Genomic DNA, 15,961 nt, shown 5'->3' with positions numbered 1-15,961 from the left:
ACAGCTCTAATACTGGTTTTTATTTCCTCATATTCCTCTCTCTGTCAGAGTCACGCGATTATTAGGGAAGTTCCGTATGTAACAGAAATAGAACAGAGAGCAGAGTGCAGCCACTGCATGCACTGGTGCAAACGTGATTTCATGTTCTCCAGCTGCAGTCGTTTCTGAAGGCCCAATGCCGGCCTTAAGCATTTGATTGGATCTTTACATAGTTTCTAAAAAGGTGGGGGCTCCAGTTTCTCCATCAGGGATTTGATCCAGTTTGTGCCATTGATTAGTTTAGTGGTGGCAATGACATATTCTGTGCCTCCGTCTTCCATCTGAGAAAGAAACCTCAGTGCAGCAATTTCAGCGTACGTCACGCCTCCCAGAAAGAACACCAAAGTTACTCTGTTTTCTCCCTGTTGACCTGAACATTTAGAGAGATAGTTACAAACGGGACTGGTGCTGAAAGGACAGTTTTATTCTGAACTTACCCTAGGGTCACACTGAAGCACAGATTTCAGTCAAATTACTAAGTGATAGGGAGCTGTGGATAGAGCACTGAATGGGTTTTATTTCTGGCTCTGCCAGTGACCTTAGGCAAGTCACTACCTCTCTGTGGCTCAGTTTCCCTATTGTAAAATGGAGATAATATCTCCTTTGTAAATACTATGAGATTTACTGATGAAAAGGGCTATACATTACAAGAGCTAGGAATTATTTCTAACACCTTAGGGCAACGCTCAAAGGCAGCTCTCTGTACTGAAGTTGGGAAGATAATATACCAAGAATTACTAATCAAATGAACTGTACAGATGGATGCTGTCAGTCACTACATCAGACTCTGTAAGTGAATTTAACAGGAGAACTGTCCCAGACTAATCAAGTTACTCCAAAGAAGCTTACGCTTTTTTTGAAGGCCAGTAGGTAACTGCTGCCTCTCTTCAAAGTGGGGTCCTGGGAGCATCTTTAAAACTTCTTCTATGCTACGCCACCCTGGACGAGCAAGGAGCTGTGCCAGACGCACACTTAATGGAGCATAGCCACTGTACACGTATGAAATATCATTTGGATTCTGTAGGAGGGAAATGAAGAGCAGTGGAGTTTTCTACTGAAAAGTGACACTTCAGCATATTAAAATCCATGCAAATGTACAAGCTGTCCTCCCCCCGCCCCCATCTGTGTCCATCTTCCAACTGGTCTGCCTATTGATAGAAGTATTCAGTTTACCTGTTCATTAACATCGTCCATCCACAGCCGCATGGTTTTCCTGATTGTTGGGTAGTTGTTTCTACTGCTTGTCTGAAGTTTTAAGAGTCCAGCCTTTTCCAGATTGTTTAAGGTCAATATATGTTCATAGCCGTAAGTCTGTAACATGAAGATTTTGCCTTTACTGTAGTACTGTCATTTATGCATCAAGAGCAAGTTCTTAAACATCACCTGGTTTCATTTCTAACACTAGACACTAACCAAACAACTGAATGAAGTTTGAAATCTATAGACAAGACACTGTCAAGGTTTGCAAGACAATGGCAGACATTTTAAATAGTGAATTCAATTAAACACTGATTTTAGGGACACGGTTTCAAAACAACTCATAGGGGAACAAGTGAGAGTGTGTAAAGTTAAAATGAACGTTTACAAATGCCTTTTTGCAATATGTAACAGAAAGCATGACCGTGGGCCAAAACAAAATGATATGCATGTTTTAAATATGTTTAAATATATTTCACAGTTAAAAAGTTAAAAAAAAACAGGATAGTGATTAAACACGTGTAGGCCTTGATCTTGTGACGTTTTACACATGTGAATAGTCCTATTTAACTCAATGTAAGCACAGATATGTATGGTGTGCAAATCTTTCCAAGATTGAGGCCTTAATTTGCAAGGAATATCCGCATTATTAGTGAAACAATTCTAGCCTGACCTGGAGAATCTCTCGTTTATAATGGTCCAACACCTTCTGCTTGAGTCCACTATTACACACGGACTGCAGGCAAACCAGCCTTAATATCTTGATCAGTGGATGTTTTTGAGCAATGCAATCTTCAGTGTAATTGTTGACCTATAAAGAAACAGACATCCAAGCGGTCGACCAAAATCCTAGGTTAGGATTTTAACAGAGCTGAAAAGAAAAGCTGGTTTTGGTTTGAATGGCAAAGCCAAGATAATATTCTCGGAAGATGCTTTTACCGCCTTGTCCATCACGATGGGAAGGGATCACAGCAGCTACATAAGCAGCTTAGATATTTGCAAAACAGCTTTGTAGCATTGGTGGTTCCAAATAACATGCCTTGTAAATGGTGTTAACAATGGGTATCTATGATCCTACTGGATACACTGGAAGTGTTTTGCAAACTCTCATCCTTGATTCCCCACCCACCCCGTATCATTAGAGCACTATACAAGTCAAAGCGCAGAGCACTGAAGCGGTGTCAGTTGTCAGTGCTGCACTATATGCAGCAGAACCACAGCATTGGAACGGTGACCTTCGTCTCCCCGTGCCTGACGGCAAATGCAGGATAGCAACTGTCGCCCAGCCACACCAAGAGACAGACAGGAGGCCACAGAGGCAGTTTAATTAGGTTGTAACTTGATTCACTTTAATGTCCAGGAGAATCTGACAAATTGTACAATGCAGGGAGGAAGGGATGGGCTCCCCGCTGATGCAGATGTCGGAGCCCCCTATACTCAGCTCCCATAAAGGATATTTTCCTTCTGATCCTTTCCCAATCCAATTGATCTGATAAGTCTACCCCTTCCATAGCGAGTACCTGCACTGGACATCTGCTACAAGTTTTACATATAAATTGCGACATGATAACCTAACCCTCTATTCCACCCCCTCGGTCCTCTGATCAGCTGTGTGGAAGGTGAAAAAAAACAAAACAAAAAAACCACACCATGCCTTGGCCAATCTGGCAGTGAGGGGAAATTCCTTCCCAGCCCCCCCAGAAAAGAGGCAACTAGAGTAATGGCCACAGTGTTTCAAAAGCAAACCTGGTCCTAGTCAAAGTACATTGATAGGTAGGTAGGTGGGAGCTTCCAGCCAGATCCTCATAAAGAGGCCCTTGTCTTGGCTACGTGGGGTATAAATACCTCTCCCAGTCAGCAGGAAGGGCAATACAATTATCTTGGCCTGGCACCAACTGGATCCTGCCCTCCCTGTCCATCGCTGTAAGTTTTCCTCCTTTTTGGCTCTGTTACAAGGGAGCCCATAAAGGGGCAAAGCCCCTTTTCGTCCAACTCGCCAGACCAAGACACACTTATAAAAAGCCTACTTAACTTGTGCCCTCTGCATCCTAAGTGGTATGCACCACTTGGAAAGAACGTCTCCAAAAGGCACAAGGAACACACTAAAAGTTTTCAAGACTGGCATCAAATCAGAGTCAGCCATTGTCTAGATTTCTCTGTATTAACACCCCCTCCCACCAACCTTTTTGATAGGTGTTCTAGGAGACTGTAGTTAGAAGATAAAAATCACGTAAAGGCAAGATCTTGCTCGCCACCCACCTTGTCAGTGTCTATCCCTGACATGAACTCTTGTTCCACTGTTAAATTATCAAAGAAATCTTCTGATGCTAAAAAAAAAAAAAAAAAAGGTCAATAAATTAGTAAATTGGTACTTAAACATAAGGATCAGTTTATCTGTGTATTAAATGGCATCAGCAGAGTTGCCCAAGTATAAATAAGGCCAGTATTTTGCTTCTGGTGTCTGAATTTATGAAATCAGCAAAGTTGTATCTTTGGCTGCAAGACAAACACAAGATCAACTGTAGGTGGAATACTGAAAAGGATACTTACTAGTAATGTCTTTGATTAGCTCTGCAATCGAGGTATGGTTTGCTAGAGAACTTCTTGCTGCCTGCATGTGTGGCAGTTGTGAAACGAACTGCTTGATCTCCCCAACTGTTTTAGCATGGTGTCTTTCCTAAAAAGACAGCAATTATAGTTTAGAGCTTATTCATTACAATAATCAATGTCTGCTAAATCATTTAATCAAAAGGTGTGTTTCTGTCTGTTTAGTTCTGTACTATGTTCATTGCTTTAAGAAAAATGGAAAGTAGTGAGCTTCACTACACAATACTGTAATTTTGCAACACTGATCAGTTACCTTCAGTAACATGTGACCTTTCAGACAGACAGCGTTTACAAAAATATATTGTTTCCTAGAACAGCACTGTTCATCAGTTTATAAAGCTGTTGTGTAAATGCACCATGAGAAAAACACCATTGGCATCAGAGTGATATCTTATTTTACAAGAGAGGCTGCTAACCACATTTCTCTGTGCAATTACATTAAAATAGTACAGCATCTTGCACTCCTACTGCCTTCCCAAAGGATCCCAAAGTACTTCTCAAATGTTTGTTAAGCAAGCCCCAATTGCCCTCTGAGGTTGGAAAGTATTACTATCCCCATTTCACAGATAGGGATTCTGAGGCCCACAAAAAGTGAAGTTTTATTTCCTTTGGTAGATGAGAGGAGTGGCTGCTGATCCTCCACACAAATACATCTAGTAGTATCATGAGATTCAAGATCTTATCATTAAGTGTCACTGGACTTGAGATGCAGTCACTGTGACATACTATTTCAAGAGTATAGACACTGTAGCTGCCCTGCAGGGAGTAAAATCCCTAGGATGATAAGGTAACATACAGTATATATTAAACCAATCTTACAAAATTCTACTGACCCATTTACTCGGGTGGGTCTTTTTTTTGACAGGCATATAAAATATTAGCTTAAATTCTTATCTTTATTTCTGTCAAATATAAGGAGAATCCTTGGAGAAAGCAGAAAGAAAAGGAGATTGCAGATGTCTCACTGCTCTCCTTAGTTCTAGTTTAGAAGAGATTGAAAATCTTATGCAACAGTTTCAAACGTTTCAGGGATCTGCAATTTGCAAAGCGCTGCCTTAAACACTTTAAAAGCTACATTTGAAGGGCTATAAAGGGAAGAGGCAAAGGAAACCACAAAGATGGGACCCGGGTTGAAAGATATTACAATATTCTATCAACGGGTAGTAGAGAGTATAAAACTTCACGTTCATTAGAGAGCTGGACAAGATGGCGTAAGGAGGCAGGTTTAGTGGTTAAAGCAGGGACTGGGTCAGAAATATGGGGCATTCTGGTGCTGGTACTGCCACTACCACTAACTTGTTGCCTGACTGATGGTTAACCATGTTATCCAGCTTCACCATGCTTCAGTTTCCCACCTGCAGAACAGGGAGAACACACCTCTCTTGCAGGGTATAAGACTTAACTAGCATTTGTGAAGCTCTCAGCTCCTCAGATGAAAGCTGTCAGAGAAGCGTGAAGCGTTTGGCGCACCCTGGGAAGGGGAACAGAGAGAGCATTTTCCCCTCTCTCCAAAACTGAATAGCAGCCTATTTATTCTGAAACAACTTTTAAAATAAGTCCCAATCGTTAAAGTCTGCCCCAAGCAATCTAGAAAACCTGGTCTGATGAAGCACAGACCTCTATGAATTCTCTAATCCGAACAATCCGGACATTTGTGTTTCACCCAGTCAACCTATTCACATCTTGTCACAACCAATACAAAAGGAAGCTTTCTAAAAAGTTATCTTGACTAAAATGTAAACTATACAAATGGGCAAGTACAGGCAGGAGAGTGATAATGAAGTCTGCAATTTACAAGCCCTTCGCTGCCAAAGTACTGCTGTTTCATTATCACCTATTACATCTGACAATCTCTCATCTCTTACCTCCCTTCCAGTGTGAAGTATTTTAATCTTTGGGAGCTTCCAACATGAATACGCCAGTAAGGGTCTATTACTGCAAGTCAAACCTGAATGCACAATTTAGATTGATATATGGTACATCTAACTGGCCTTAAGATTGGCAGAAATGATTAAAAGCAGAGGGAAGGAACACAAAACTATTAACTCACTGTCAGCACAGCAGGTCACACAGTTAAGCACGGCCTGACTTCTTTTGTTTCCTCGTTTTGCGTGTGTATTTGTTTTTAAAAGCGGGGGGCAGAGGGAGGGAAGAAGAGTGTTCAATTCCACAGCTAATGGGCAACAGCTGACAGGCCAACTGGAGTCTCACTGTTGGTAAACTGCACACCTGTAATAGGTGCCAATTGGCTAAGAGGCAACTAGTGTCTATTAGTCCTTAGCCATGTACACTCTTATTATTGTGTATTTGACTGTGGCAGCAGCTAAAAGCTGTCAGGATCCCATTGTTGTGTGTACAAAATCTAGCACAAAGATGGTCCAGTCCCAAAGAGCTTGCAGTTGAAGAAATCCTTAAACCAGCATAAGCGCCTCCCATGCTCTAACAAGTCCTCCACTGGTCTTGTGCCCCACTCCTCCAATTGCTATTTCTTTGGTTTTCCTAAAGGAGGGAGGATGATCCAGTCACTCAGATTAAATTCCCTGCTATGTCTCCGACTTTCTGTGGGACTGTGACACCTGTACCCCGTGTTCACCACTTGTACATGGTTAGGATATCTTTTGTGCAAAGTATGCCTCACCCAGTTGAAATGTGTGAAACAAACAGCATGTAAAATTATGAAATTTTGCTATATGATTGTTACTGAAACATGTTGTGCTTCTGGGTAACATCCACAAACCAATTTCTCAGAGACAGACACCCTAGCACGCCAAAGTACTAAGGAGTCATTACCGGCTTAATCGGACATTCTCCAGTGGTGGTGGTGGTGGGGGAGTTGTAAACAAGAAATTTACAATTCATCTGAAGGACAGTTTGGAGCTCACATATGCAATGGAACTGCCTGGCCCCATGACTCAGCAAGGATTTTCTCAGTGCAAAGGGCTGGGGTATAAGAAGGGGAGAAAAGCCACCCTTTCCATCTCTCTGCTGCTGAGAGCAACAACTCTGAAAGAACTGAACAAAGCGGGGGAGCGATCCCAGGCCAACCTGTGAAATGTATTGCAGCACATAGTGAGACAGACCTTTTGCTTTTAAGCCTATTAGCTTCGGTAAAGTTTAGGAATTAACTGGTGTGTTTATCCTTTTATTTCTTTTGTAACCAATTCTGACTTCTAGGTCTTATCACTTGTCACCTATCTTCCTCTAGTTAATAAACTTGTTTTACTGTTTTATTTAAACCAGTGTGTTTTGTTGAATTACTTGGGAATCTCTACTTAGGGGTCAACAAGCCTGGTGCGTAATTACCCATTGTTGGCGTGATGAATTATCTATGAGCATGTCCAGTCCAGTGGGCTACTAAGCAGTACAAGCCGCACATGTCTGGGGAGCAAGGCTTGGGCTGAGGGATATGCAGGTGTGGCCCTGTGTGTAATTCATGGATGGCTGGGCCTAGCAGTCACATGTTCAGCTGGGAGGGACTTTGCCTGCTGGTGGCAGAGTGAGCAGAGCCTGCACACGCTGCTGTTCATCAGGAAAGGAGTATAAAAAGCATCCCAGGCTGGAGAGCTAAGGGGACACGGCAGTCTAGCGGTTCAGACTGCACTTTGCCGAAAGTCACTGTGACATTCCCCAAGTCACTTAGGGTGAAATCCTGTTGCCACTGAAGTCAAAGGAAGTTTTGTCAGTGACTTCAATAGGGCCAGGATTTCACTCTTTGTGGCTCAGTTCCCCATCTGTACAATGGGGATAACAGCATTGTCCTACTTCCCAGGGGTGCTGTGAGGATAAACACACTCCAGATTTTGAGGTGTGCAAATAATATTTATATTACGCTCATTATCATAGTAAGTCTGATTTCGATTGTAAGCTCTTTTGGGCAGGGATAAGTCTTTATTTCTGGTATTTTTATGAAGCACCTGGCATGCTGGGTGGTGCTATAAAGTTAATAATAATGAGGCTTTAGATTAGTTTAAGATGCTTAAGCTACTTTAAGACCCTAAAGAGTTTTAAAGTGGAGATGAGCTCAAGCCAAAACCTGGAATCTGAACCACCACTAACTATGGGACAGTCTGGATCCCATGTGATCAGTTTACTGAAAACTACTAGGGAAGTAAAATGCCAAAGGCTACATTCATGTAATATTAAGGTTAGGCATTGGAAGGGGTATTAGTGGATCTTAGCCTTGTTTCATGCTCAAATCTGCAGAGCAGTCAGACCCAACTCTCTACCTAGAAGGAGCAGACTGCCCAGATGACATGCGACTGGGCGGTACAGTGGTGTACACGTCCTTTACCTCAAAGGCTGCAGATATGATTTTGGCTTTCTTGCTTAGCACCGACCCCACAGCGTTGAAGTTCTTGTCTCGAATTTCAGCATACAGCTCCTCGGCAGAATTCAGCTGAAGCTTCTTCGGTTCCGTGGGGAGATCCTTGCCACCCTCACCCTGCTTCTTAGGAGCAAACTTTTCAGGAGGGAGTTTCACATAAGCTACCAACACAGCAAGAAAAGAAATGACAAATTAGAGCTCAAACCCCAGTACTTAAACTGACCAACCCACCAACACCTTTCCCCAAGCAAGAGGCAGCCCTAGCTTAGTGTAAACACCCATACTACAACTTGGAAGAAATGTTACTACAGACAAGATGATTTCCCCTAATTCGAAAGGGTAGAAATTCCTACTAGCTATATGTAAACAAAGAGGCCTATACAGAGATCTAGATAGGACCAGAGAGATGCCTTCTGCTCACCCTCATCAATACATTAGGTGGAAGTTACCAGTCCACAAGCTTCTGGCCCTACAGTTTTCATGATCCCATGACAAGTGCCCTGGGATCACTAATGTCCATGTACAGCTGACATCCCACGGACTCACACATAGCGAAGAACATTGTGCTCAATTCCTCTTCTTGGGAAGGATGAAGCACTGAGCTCACCTTGTTGGGATTGAAACCAGGGTTTCAAATTACCTCAGACAACTAAGCCACCCCTTTGTAGGTTCAGCTAAATTATTCTCACCTTCATCCCAAATTCCACTTGGCACCTGCACTTTATTCTAGCACTCAGGAATTTTATTCTACTCCACTAGTTTCACGGTCCATGTTTTGCGGCACTTACTATTTTGAATTCCATATATTTCATCAATAAGGCCTTCGTATGTAAGCTGAGTAGCTAGAGGCGACAACAGGTCTACATTGCGGTCAAGCAACAAGAGAGTATCAAAGACGGGAAATATTGAGTTCTGGCCTCCAGGGAACTCTCGCTTCATCCTGATCATCATGTTAGCCACATGCTGGAAATAAAATATTTGGTTCGTTATGGCTCAGAGCATGAAGGGTGGCTATGATAACTAGCTTTAGAGACATATGATGTACAAAGACAGGGAAAGAAGCGCATGTTTAAGAAGTAAACGGGAGGAGAGGCAAGCTATGTAACTGGTACAAATGGAGGAAGGGCCATTAAGAAACAAACCAAACTATTCTACGACAAAACTTGCTAGTTTAGTCTGACAGAATGGTCACAGAACCTGAACTCTGCATTCAGTTCCAGATGCCTCCTTACCAAAAGAGATATTTATGAACTGCACGGAGTTCAGAGAAGAACAAAAATGATCTGGTAAGAGGGACTGAATTATGGGGAGAGAGCAAAAGGACACAACACACGTAACTTGACTAAGTGATGAATAAAGATGAAGGTATATAAACCCTTTAGCTATCAGTTAACCTCCTTGGTTAACTCCGAAGAGGGAGGGGAATTATTTAGAGTGGTTAAGAGAGTCTAACTAGTAGAAAAGGGATGAAGTTAGGTCAAATATCAAGGAATCTTCTTGACAGTGAAATCTATTGTCTGTGGAACTGTCTCCCATGGGAAGGCGTGCAAGCCCAACTGCTTGGGATATTTAAATTAAATTACACAAAGCACTAAAGAGGTACAGCAGACAACATTCATGCATTGGTCAGGGTCAACAGGTCTTTATCAACTCTAATTTACTCCTAGATTCATGGACTTTAAGTCAGAAGGGACCATCGCAATCATGTAGTCTGACCTCCTGCACACTGCAGGCCACAGAACCTCACCCACAAATTGCTGTGATTCCAACAGCATAGTGTTCATGAAAACCAAGCGAACAGGACAAACTCCAGTGAAATACAGACATACATAACACCACCACATGTCAGCCTCTCAGCAGCCAGCTGACTTTCACCGGGGAGGGGGAGAAGATATCTGGGCAGGCAAAAAGAACGGTAGGGAACATACTTATAAACACGTTCCTTTAGGGGAGCGGGGCTCGTGACAGTAAAACCTGCAGTGACAGATTGACTGGGAATTGTTTCAACCAATAGGAGCCCAAGCAGCAAAACGCAGCTCACGACCCACAGTATCAATAAACCCAACACACATTAGCAGCAGCTACAAAAACAACCACCACCAAAAACAAAAGGATTTATCGTCTTAGAAACACAGATGTTTTAAATTTGTTTTACCCGTGCACAATCCCCCTTCCCGAAGATCTGTGGGATAGTTCCATAGAGCGCCTGTAAGGTCATCAGCCCCTTGGCTGCATGGTACAGACTTGTCTGGTCATTCTCCAAGTAACACTCCTAAATGACAGGGAAAGGAAGGTTACAGAAACGGAGGATATTTAATTAGCCTGATCTTAAAAGTAGAACCTGGCTGAATTGGAAGGCTTAAAGGATTACTAAAAGGATACAGAGCCTTTCACCTTCAGATCACTGGTTCAAATCTGGCCCAAGTCTCAGTCATCCAAAGTCATTACTTGCTATTGCTAACGGCTGCTCAGCGAGCACTGGGATACCAGTTTGTGCTTCAGTGCAGGCCCCAGCGGACAAGCACGCAGGTCACAAAACCATCATTATAGTCAGCACTAGCTGTCAGACTGAAGGGTTGTCTGTATGAACAGTGAGTGCACAACGAGCTGGGGTGTAAATCTACCCCACACTAACCTGCTGCGCACCAACTGTCCATAAGGACCCTGTTACCACGCACTAAAAGTTCCCCGGTGAGCTTTGATCTACCTCACTTTCAAAGCTAGTGCGCAGTAGATTTAGTCCCCAGCTTGCCCTGCACCAATTGTTTGCATACACAAGCCCACAGACGACATTCCAGGAGTGAATGAACTATGGAGACTAAGCTAGGCCTTCCTGCCCTTCTACATGTGGTCAGGGTTGAGGACTCTTTCCCCGCCTCCGTCCCTCCCGCCCCCCTATACATGTTCTGTGGTTAAATAGGATAGTGAGCTCCAGCAATGCCAACTAGGGAGGTTTCCAGCACTAAACTCACTTTAAAAAGTGAGTCAGAACGTGAAAGTGATTGCTACAGCTCACCATGCCATTTAACCGTCCTTACAGTCCACATAGAGCATTGCCGTGCAGGCTGGTTGTTTAGAGACATGCACAGAACAAACAAAAATTCAGTTTGTGAGAAAAAATGACCCTGAGATTAAGGAGAGAGACCTTAACAGTGAGAAGAATTCAAGAGGAGGGGGACGATTCTAGCTGGTGCCTGGAACTACGAGTAGTCTGATTACTCCTCCTGGACAAACTGCTGTTGTGACACACCAGCCGGCAGTCCAGCAACAGGACTGCAAAGCAGCAACTTCCATGTGTGCCAGCAACAAGGGGAGCTGGATTCACAAGCAGCACAACTCCGCATCCTGGGGAGGGTCTATCTGCTCAGAGCGATTAGAGTTAATAACGACTATTGGGGAACTGTTATGAGATCAAAGCCGTTATTTTCGAAGTCTCTAGCCAATGTGTTGCTCCTAATTTAATGCAGCAGAGTAACAGAGCTGAAACAACAAATCTCTTTCCTGTGACTTGGTCAATTAGAAAATGTGTCACCAAGCTGGCAAGTTTTATCATGTCCGGACATCCTCTCTGCTGCTCACACAGGGATAGATTCAATACACTAACAAGGGGAGATGGCTAAAGAAAGCCTCACACGGACTTAATGGCACTACGTGTGATATGCTGGCAATGCAGGATATATACCCAGCACTGTTGCCCATCTTAAAACAAGTGTTAAGTCTTTGCACTGCGCTGGGGTGACACACCCTAACAATTACAATTTACCCTTCTGTAGCATATTTGACACAGGAAGCTTCAAGTTCTTTATAAAGATTAGTTATTTAAGCCTCACAAATCCTGTTCACACAAGTATTACCCCATTATACAGATGGGAAAACTGACACAGCCTGGTGAAGCGATGGGTCCTCGGGTGCATCGTGGCATTCAGAAACAGACCGCAGGAGTTCTGACTCCCAGTCCACTGTTCCACTAGAGTCCGACCACATTCGCCCTATAATTCCTTTTATTGCCCTTTGGCTAGTTGGTCTGAAAAGTGCTTTGAGATCCTTGGATGACGGATGCAACACAAACATGCAAAGTATCTTTTTCCTCAAGGCATAAATCAGCACTTACTTTAAATGCACTTTCAGACTCCATGGATAGCAAGTCTCCATCAAACGGAATGAGGTCCAAACTGTACTGTTCTCTATGAATGAAGGATCCCAGAACGCCCTGATCCTTCAGCCGTTGCTCGCACAATAGGCTGCGACGGGGCACAAACAAGATGTGGAAGTCCCTCAGCGGAGAGCGAACTCTGTCTTCACTGGAAGAGAATCAGCTTAAGTTGTCATAAGCATGATCACCGTAACACAGTATATACTGACCTTGGTTACTCAGATCGGCAATACAGAAGACAAAGGAGCACTGAATGGAAGCAAGACAAAGTTCCTGATTGATACTTTCAAGTACCTTATAAATAAAGGCAACCCTACTCACAGCCTTTTATTTTGGAATATTTTGTACAAATCGACACCCTTATAGTGAAGGGGATGGCTCAATAGTTAAGCAGTAGGTCTGTAGGCTAAGCAGCTCAGCAATACTTATGCTGCCCAGAGCTACAGGTTCAAATCCCAAGCAGGGCTGACTTGGCCTTTACCTTTTGCAGTTGACCGTGGCTGGATCTTTCAAACAAGAACTATCTGCTCTGATGAACATGAATGGTTCCAGGGCAATTAAAAAAAACTGAGTAGAGATTTTTCCTGGTGTCCTTAGCCAAAAATTTCCCCCTCTCCATCCTGTTGCTATGCACCTGCTTCCCATCCTCCAACCCCAGGAATGATGGCAATTCAGTGATGCTGCAAGTATGGGCCAATTCTGATCCCCGTCATGCCAAGTTGCGTAGCAGTTTCACACTGAAGTGAAAGATTTATTATTAGTGAGTGGGCTGAAATCTGCTCAATTTATTTCACTCAACTTACATCTGGTATGAACCTGGGGGGGATAAAGGGGGGGGGGGGGGAGAAACATTAATCCCACTGCACCACCACAACTCTGGGAAGCAGCTGTTGTCTTTCCACTGAAACACCAACTGTACCTGAGCACATTTTCAGCAATTATATCCATTAACTCTAGCCTGGGCCTGACAAAGAAAATAATATTCTTGACATCAGCTGGGGGCAGACGGCCCGCCTTGAGGGTGAACATCTTCTCCACCTCATGTTCCTATGAGGAGACAAAAACGGTATTCAATCAAGGTATTCAACTCCTGTTATTTTGAAAACTGGTTTCAGAAAGGGCCACATCAGCTGAAATCGATCTGCTAGTTGTTACTGTGACGCCTTATCCAAGGATAGCAACATGGATTTCATCTTCAATTTCCATATGCTGATTATGTAAATTATTAGTTTACTGCATTACACCACCATTAAAGATGGAGGTTCTGCACATCTGGTCTGTGGGAGGCGAATTGGCAGAAGAGCAGTAAGTGATATTCCAAAAGACAGAGTCTGTTCTTGAAGCACATTTTTATTTCTCTGCTATAAGGCAACAATCTAAGACTGGCAAACCACGGTGACAGCATTGGACAGTAAGAATTAGGGTTTGAAAGGCAAAAACTAGGACAGTTTACAGAAATTGTGCTAACAGTCTCTAGAGGCCATTATAAAAACAACAAGGAGTCTGGTGGCACCTTAAAGACTAACAGATTTATTTGGGCATAAGCTTTCGTGAGTAAAAACCTCACTTCTTCGGATGCATAGAGGCCATTATGAGACTGAGGGTCCAAATAGCTTTTGAGAGTCTGAGTATTAATAAGCACAACATGAATGCCATGTAGGGCTTACCTTTAAAAGTGAGTATTGTGCAATTAATCCAAAGGGTCCTGTGAGGTACTCATCCCACACTATTGCCTAGGAAGAAAAAAAAGCCACTGAGAAAAGTCAGTTGCCACAAAGAGGAAAGAAAACCCTGTTGAAGGTGAGCTGCCCTCAGAAGCTCAAACATTTGCTTTCTGAGAAAGTGCGGATTTTAAAAGACAGTCATGAATTAATGGGCGAATTTCAACAACCCTTTGCTCATCTCTAGTTCCTTTCATCAGAGGAGCACAACGTGCTTCATATATGCTAATTAAACCTCCCAAGAGATTTTTACTGAATAGGAAAACCATTCAGCCTTGCATCAGTGAGTCTAGCAAAGAGGAAAGGAATTGGGATGGCTGGACTCTGGGGCAAATTTGGTGCAGCTGCATTGACTATTCTGAAGACAGTGGAGTTCCACTCGGTGCAAGTACAAAACCTGACCCAGTGTCATGGTCAGCCAGTTTAGCAGGGCACCTGGTAAGAGCATTAAGTGAGCTTTCTATTTGCCCTCGTGAAGACACGTCAAAGGCAAAATTTCCTGTGCAGTGACTGGTACATGCTGGGCTCTGCCTGCCTTTCCCCACAGAGGTGGCTACATTTTAATGATGCTGCACAGCATGGACATGGTTTGCGAAGCTGCCAAGAGTCAGCAGTCCAAGCTCTTGTAACCATTTGTCATGACCTCTTTAGCCATTGCCCAGCATGGCTGCTTTTCACTAAACTCCTGTTCTTCATGTACCACAACTCCACTCTTACCTGACTCTACTCTCACAGCCGCCTCCTCCCTCTGCCTCTCCCTATCTGTCCTCCGCTAACTCCACCTACCACTCCCTCCCAGAACCTCCTGAACTCATCTGGCCTGCCACAACCACACACCCTGCATGGTCTTCTGACTGTACTTGAGGCCTACAGGGCAGGGACTCATTTGCTTGGCACATTCTGACCATAGGACAGCACAGCACTGGGGCCAGCCTTACACAATGACTCAGTTTCTAGTCTGAGTTTGCAAAGTGTTTTGGGATAATTTATTACCACTCTTGAGTGGGCCTGTGCAGTGATGTTGCCAGGGGCTCCCAAGGCTCTTCATTCCAGGGGTCCCTAGGGCACACAGGGTCTCAAAGAAGCAGCTGGGCTGTTCCTAACATCTCTTCCTCTGCATGGAAGTGTTAGTCCCATGTGAAGAGGAGTCACTTCCCCAGCTCCTGAGAAGAGCCCCAAAAGGATCATACCGCTGCCGATGGGGAAAGAGACCCGAGCACCCCATGATGCTCTCAAAACTACAGTCCAGGGGAGAGACATGGCACCCGCCCCCCCAGCAGGAGAAATACCCCCGTGAGTCTTGGAGTCAGAGCTCAAATAGAGAGAAGGTAAAGTAGGGGGCGGCCCCAGAGCCGGGGGGGGGGAGGGAGAGGGGGCGGGCCCGCCGGGGGCTCGGAGCCGGACGGGGGGGGGGGGGGGGGGTTGGGGGGGCGGCGGGGGGGGGGGAATATCCCAGAGACAGCAACTTAGGCCCCCGGAGAGGGGGCGCTTAGCTTGGCCGGGCCGGGCCGGGCCCCTCACCTTGGAGCCCGCGCACTTGTCCAGGAACTCGCGCAGCTCCCTGCGCCCGGCCTCCCGCAGCGCCGTCAGGTTCACCCGGCCCGAGCTCAGGTGCGCCGCCATCCCCCGCCAGGCCCGGCCGATCACATGACAGCCCCGATCACGTGACTCAGCGAGGCTCTCCATCTCCCCGCTCAGGCCCCGCCTCCTGGAGCCCCAGGAGGATCCCAGCGGCCCCATCCCCCCCTCGGGCCCGGCTATAACGGCGGCCCCGCGCGCCGGGAGCGCAGTCACGTGATCCCAGGGACAGGGCGGGTGTCGGACCGTTACCCGCGCAGCGTGTTCTGCCCCGGGACATTCAATGAGCTGCGACGAGAGGGGAGCTGGGTGCTGGGATAACGGCCACTGCCCGGGGGGGGG

At 44.9% G+C, this 15,961-nt stretch overlaps 1 protein-coding gene across 1 annotated transcript; it reads right to left on the bottom strand.

Moving 5' to 3' along the window:
• VPS33A (VPS33A core subunit of CORVET and HOPS complexes) lies at positions 1-15,713 on the bottom strand. The gene is made up of 13 exons (XM_034791301.1): positions 15,563-15,713; positions 13,988-14,053; positions 13,240-13,367; positions 12,279-12,468; positions 10,323-10,439; positions 8,956-9,130; positions 8,135-8,328; positions 3,787-3,913; positions 3,496-3,563; positions 1,910-2,047; positions 1,213-1,350; positions 889-1,057; positions 1-409 (listed from the first exon to the last, which is right to left on the bottom strand). Exons 1-13 carry the CDS (start codon positions 15,662-15,664, stop codon positions 216-218), a joined length of 1,806 nt encoding a protein of 601 aa, XP_034647192.1. The 5' UTR covers positions 15,665-15,713; the 3' UTR covers positions 1-215.
• Between the last annotated feature and the right edge of the window lie 248 nt (positions 15,714-15,961).

The sequence above is a fragment of the Trachemys scripta genome, chromosome 15 (assembly GCF_013100865.1).
Source record: "Trachemys scripta elegans isolate TJP31775 chromosome 15, CAS_Tse_1.0, whole genome shotgun sequence".
NCBI lineage: Eukaryota > Metazoa > Chordata > Testudines > Emydidae > Trachemys > Trachemys scripta.
This window is presented reverse-complemented; position numbering and strand designations above follow the sequence as displayed.

Coding starts and splice junctions, on each gene's coding strand:
- VPS33A (XM_034791301.1), bottom strand. CDS start 15,664: ATGGCGGCGCACCTGAGCTCGGGCCGGGTGAACCTGACGGCGCTGCGG. Junction 8,329..8,955: donor AATATATGGAATTCAAAATA/GTAAGTGCCGCA, acceptor CTGTGTTGGTAG/CTTATGTGAAACTCCCTCCT. Junction 1,351..1,909: donor ATAAACGAGAGATTCTCCAG/GTCAGGCTAGAA, acceptor TTCATGTTACAG/ACTTACGGCTATGAACATAT.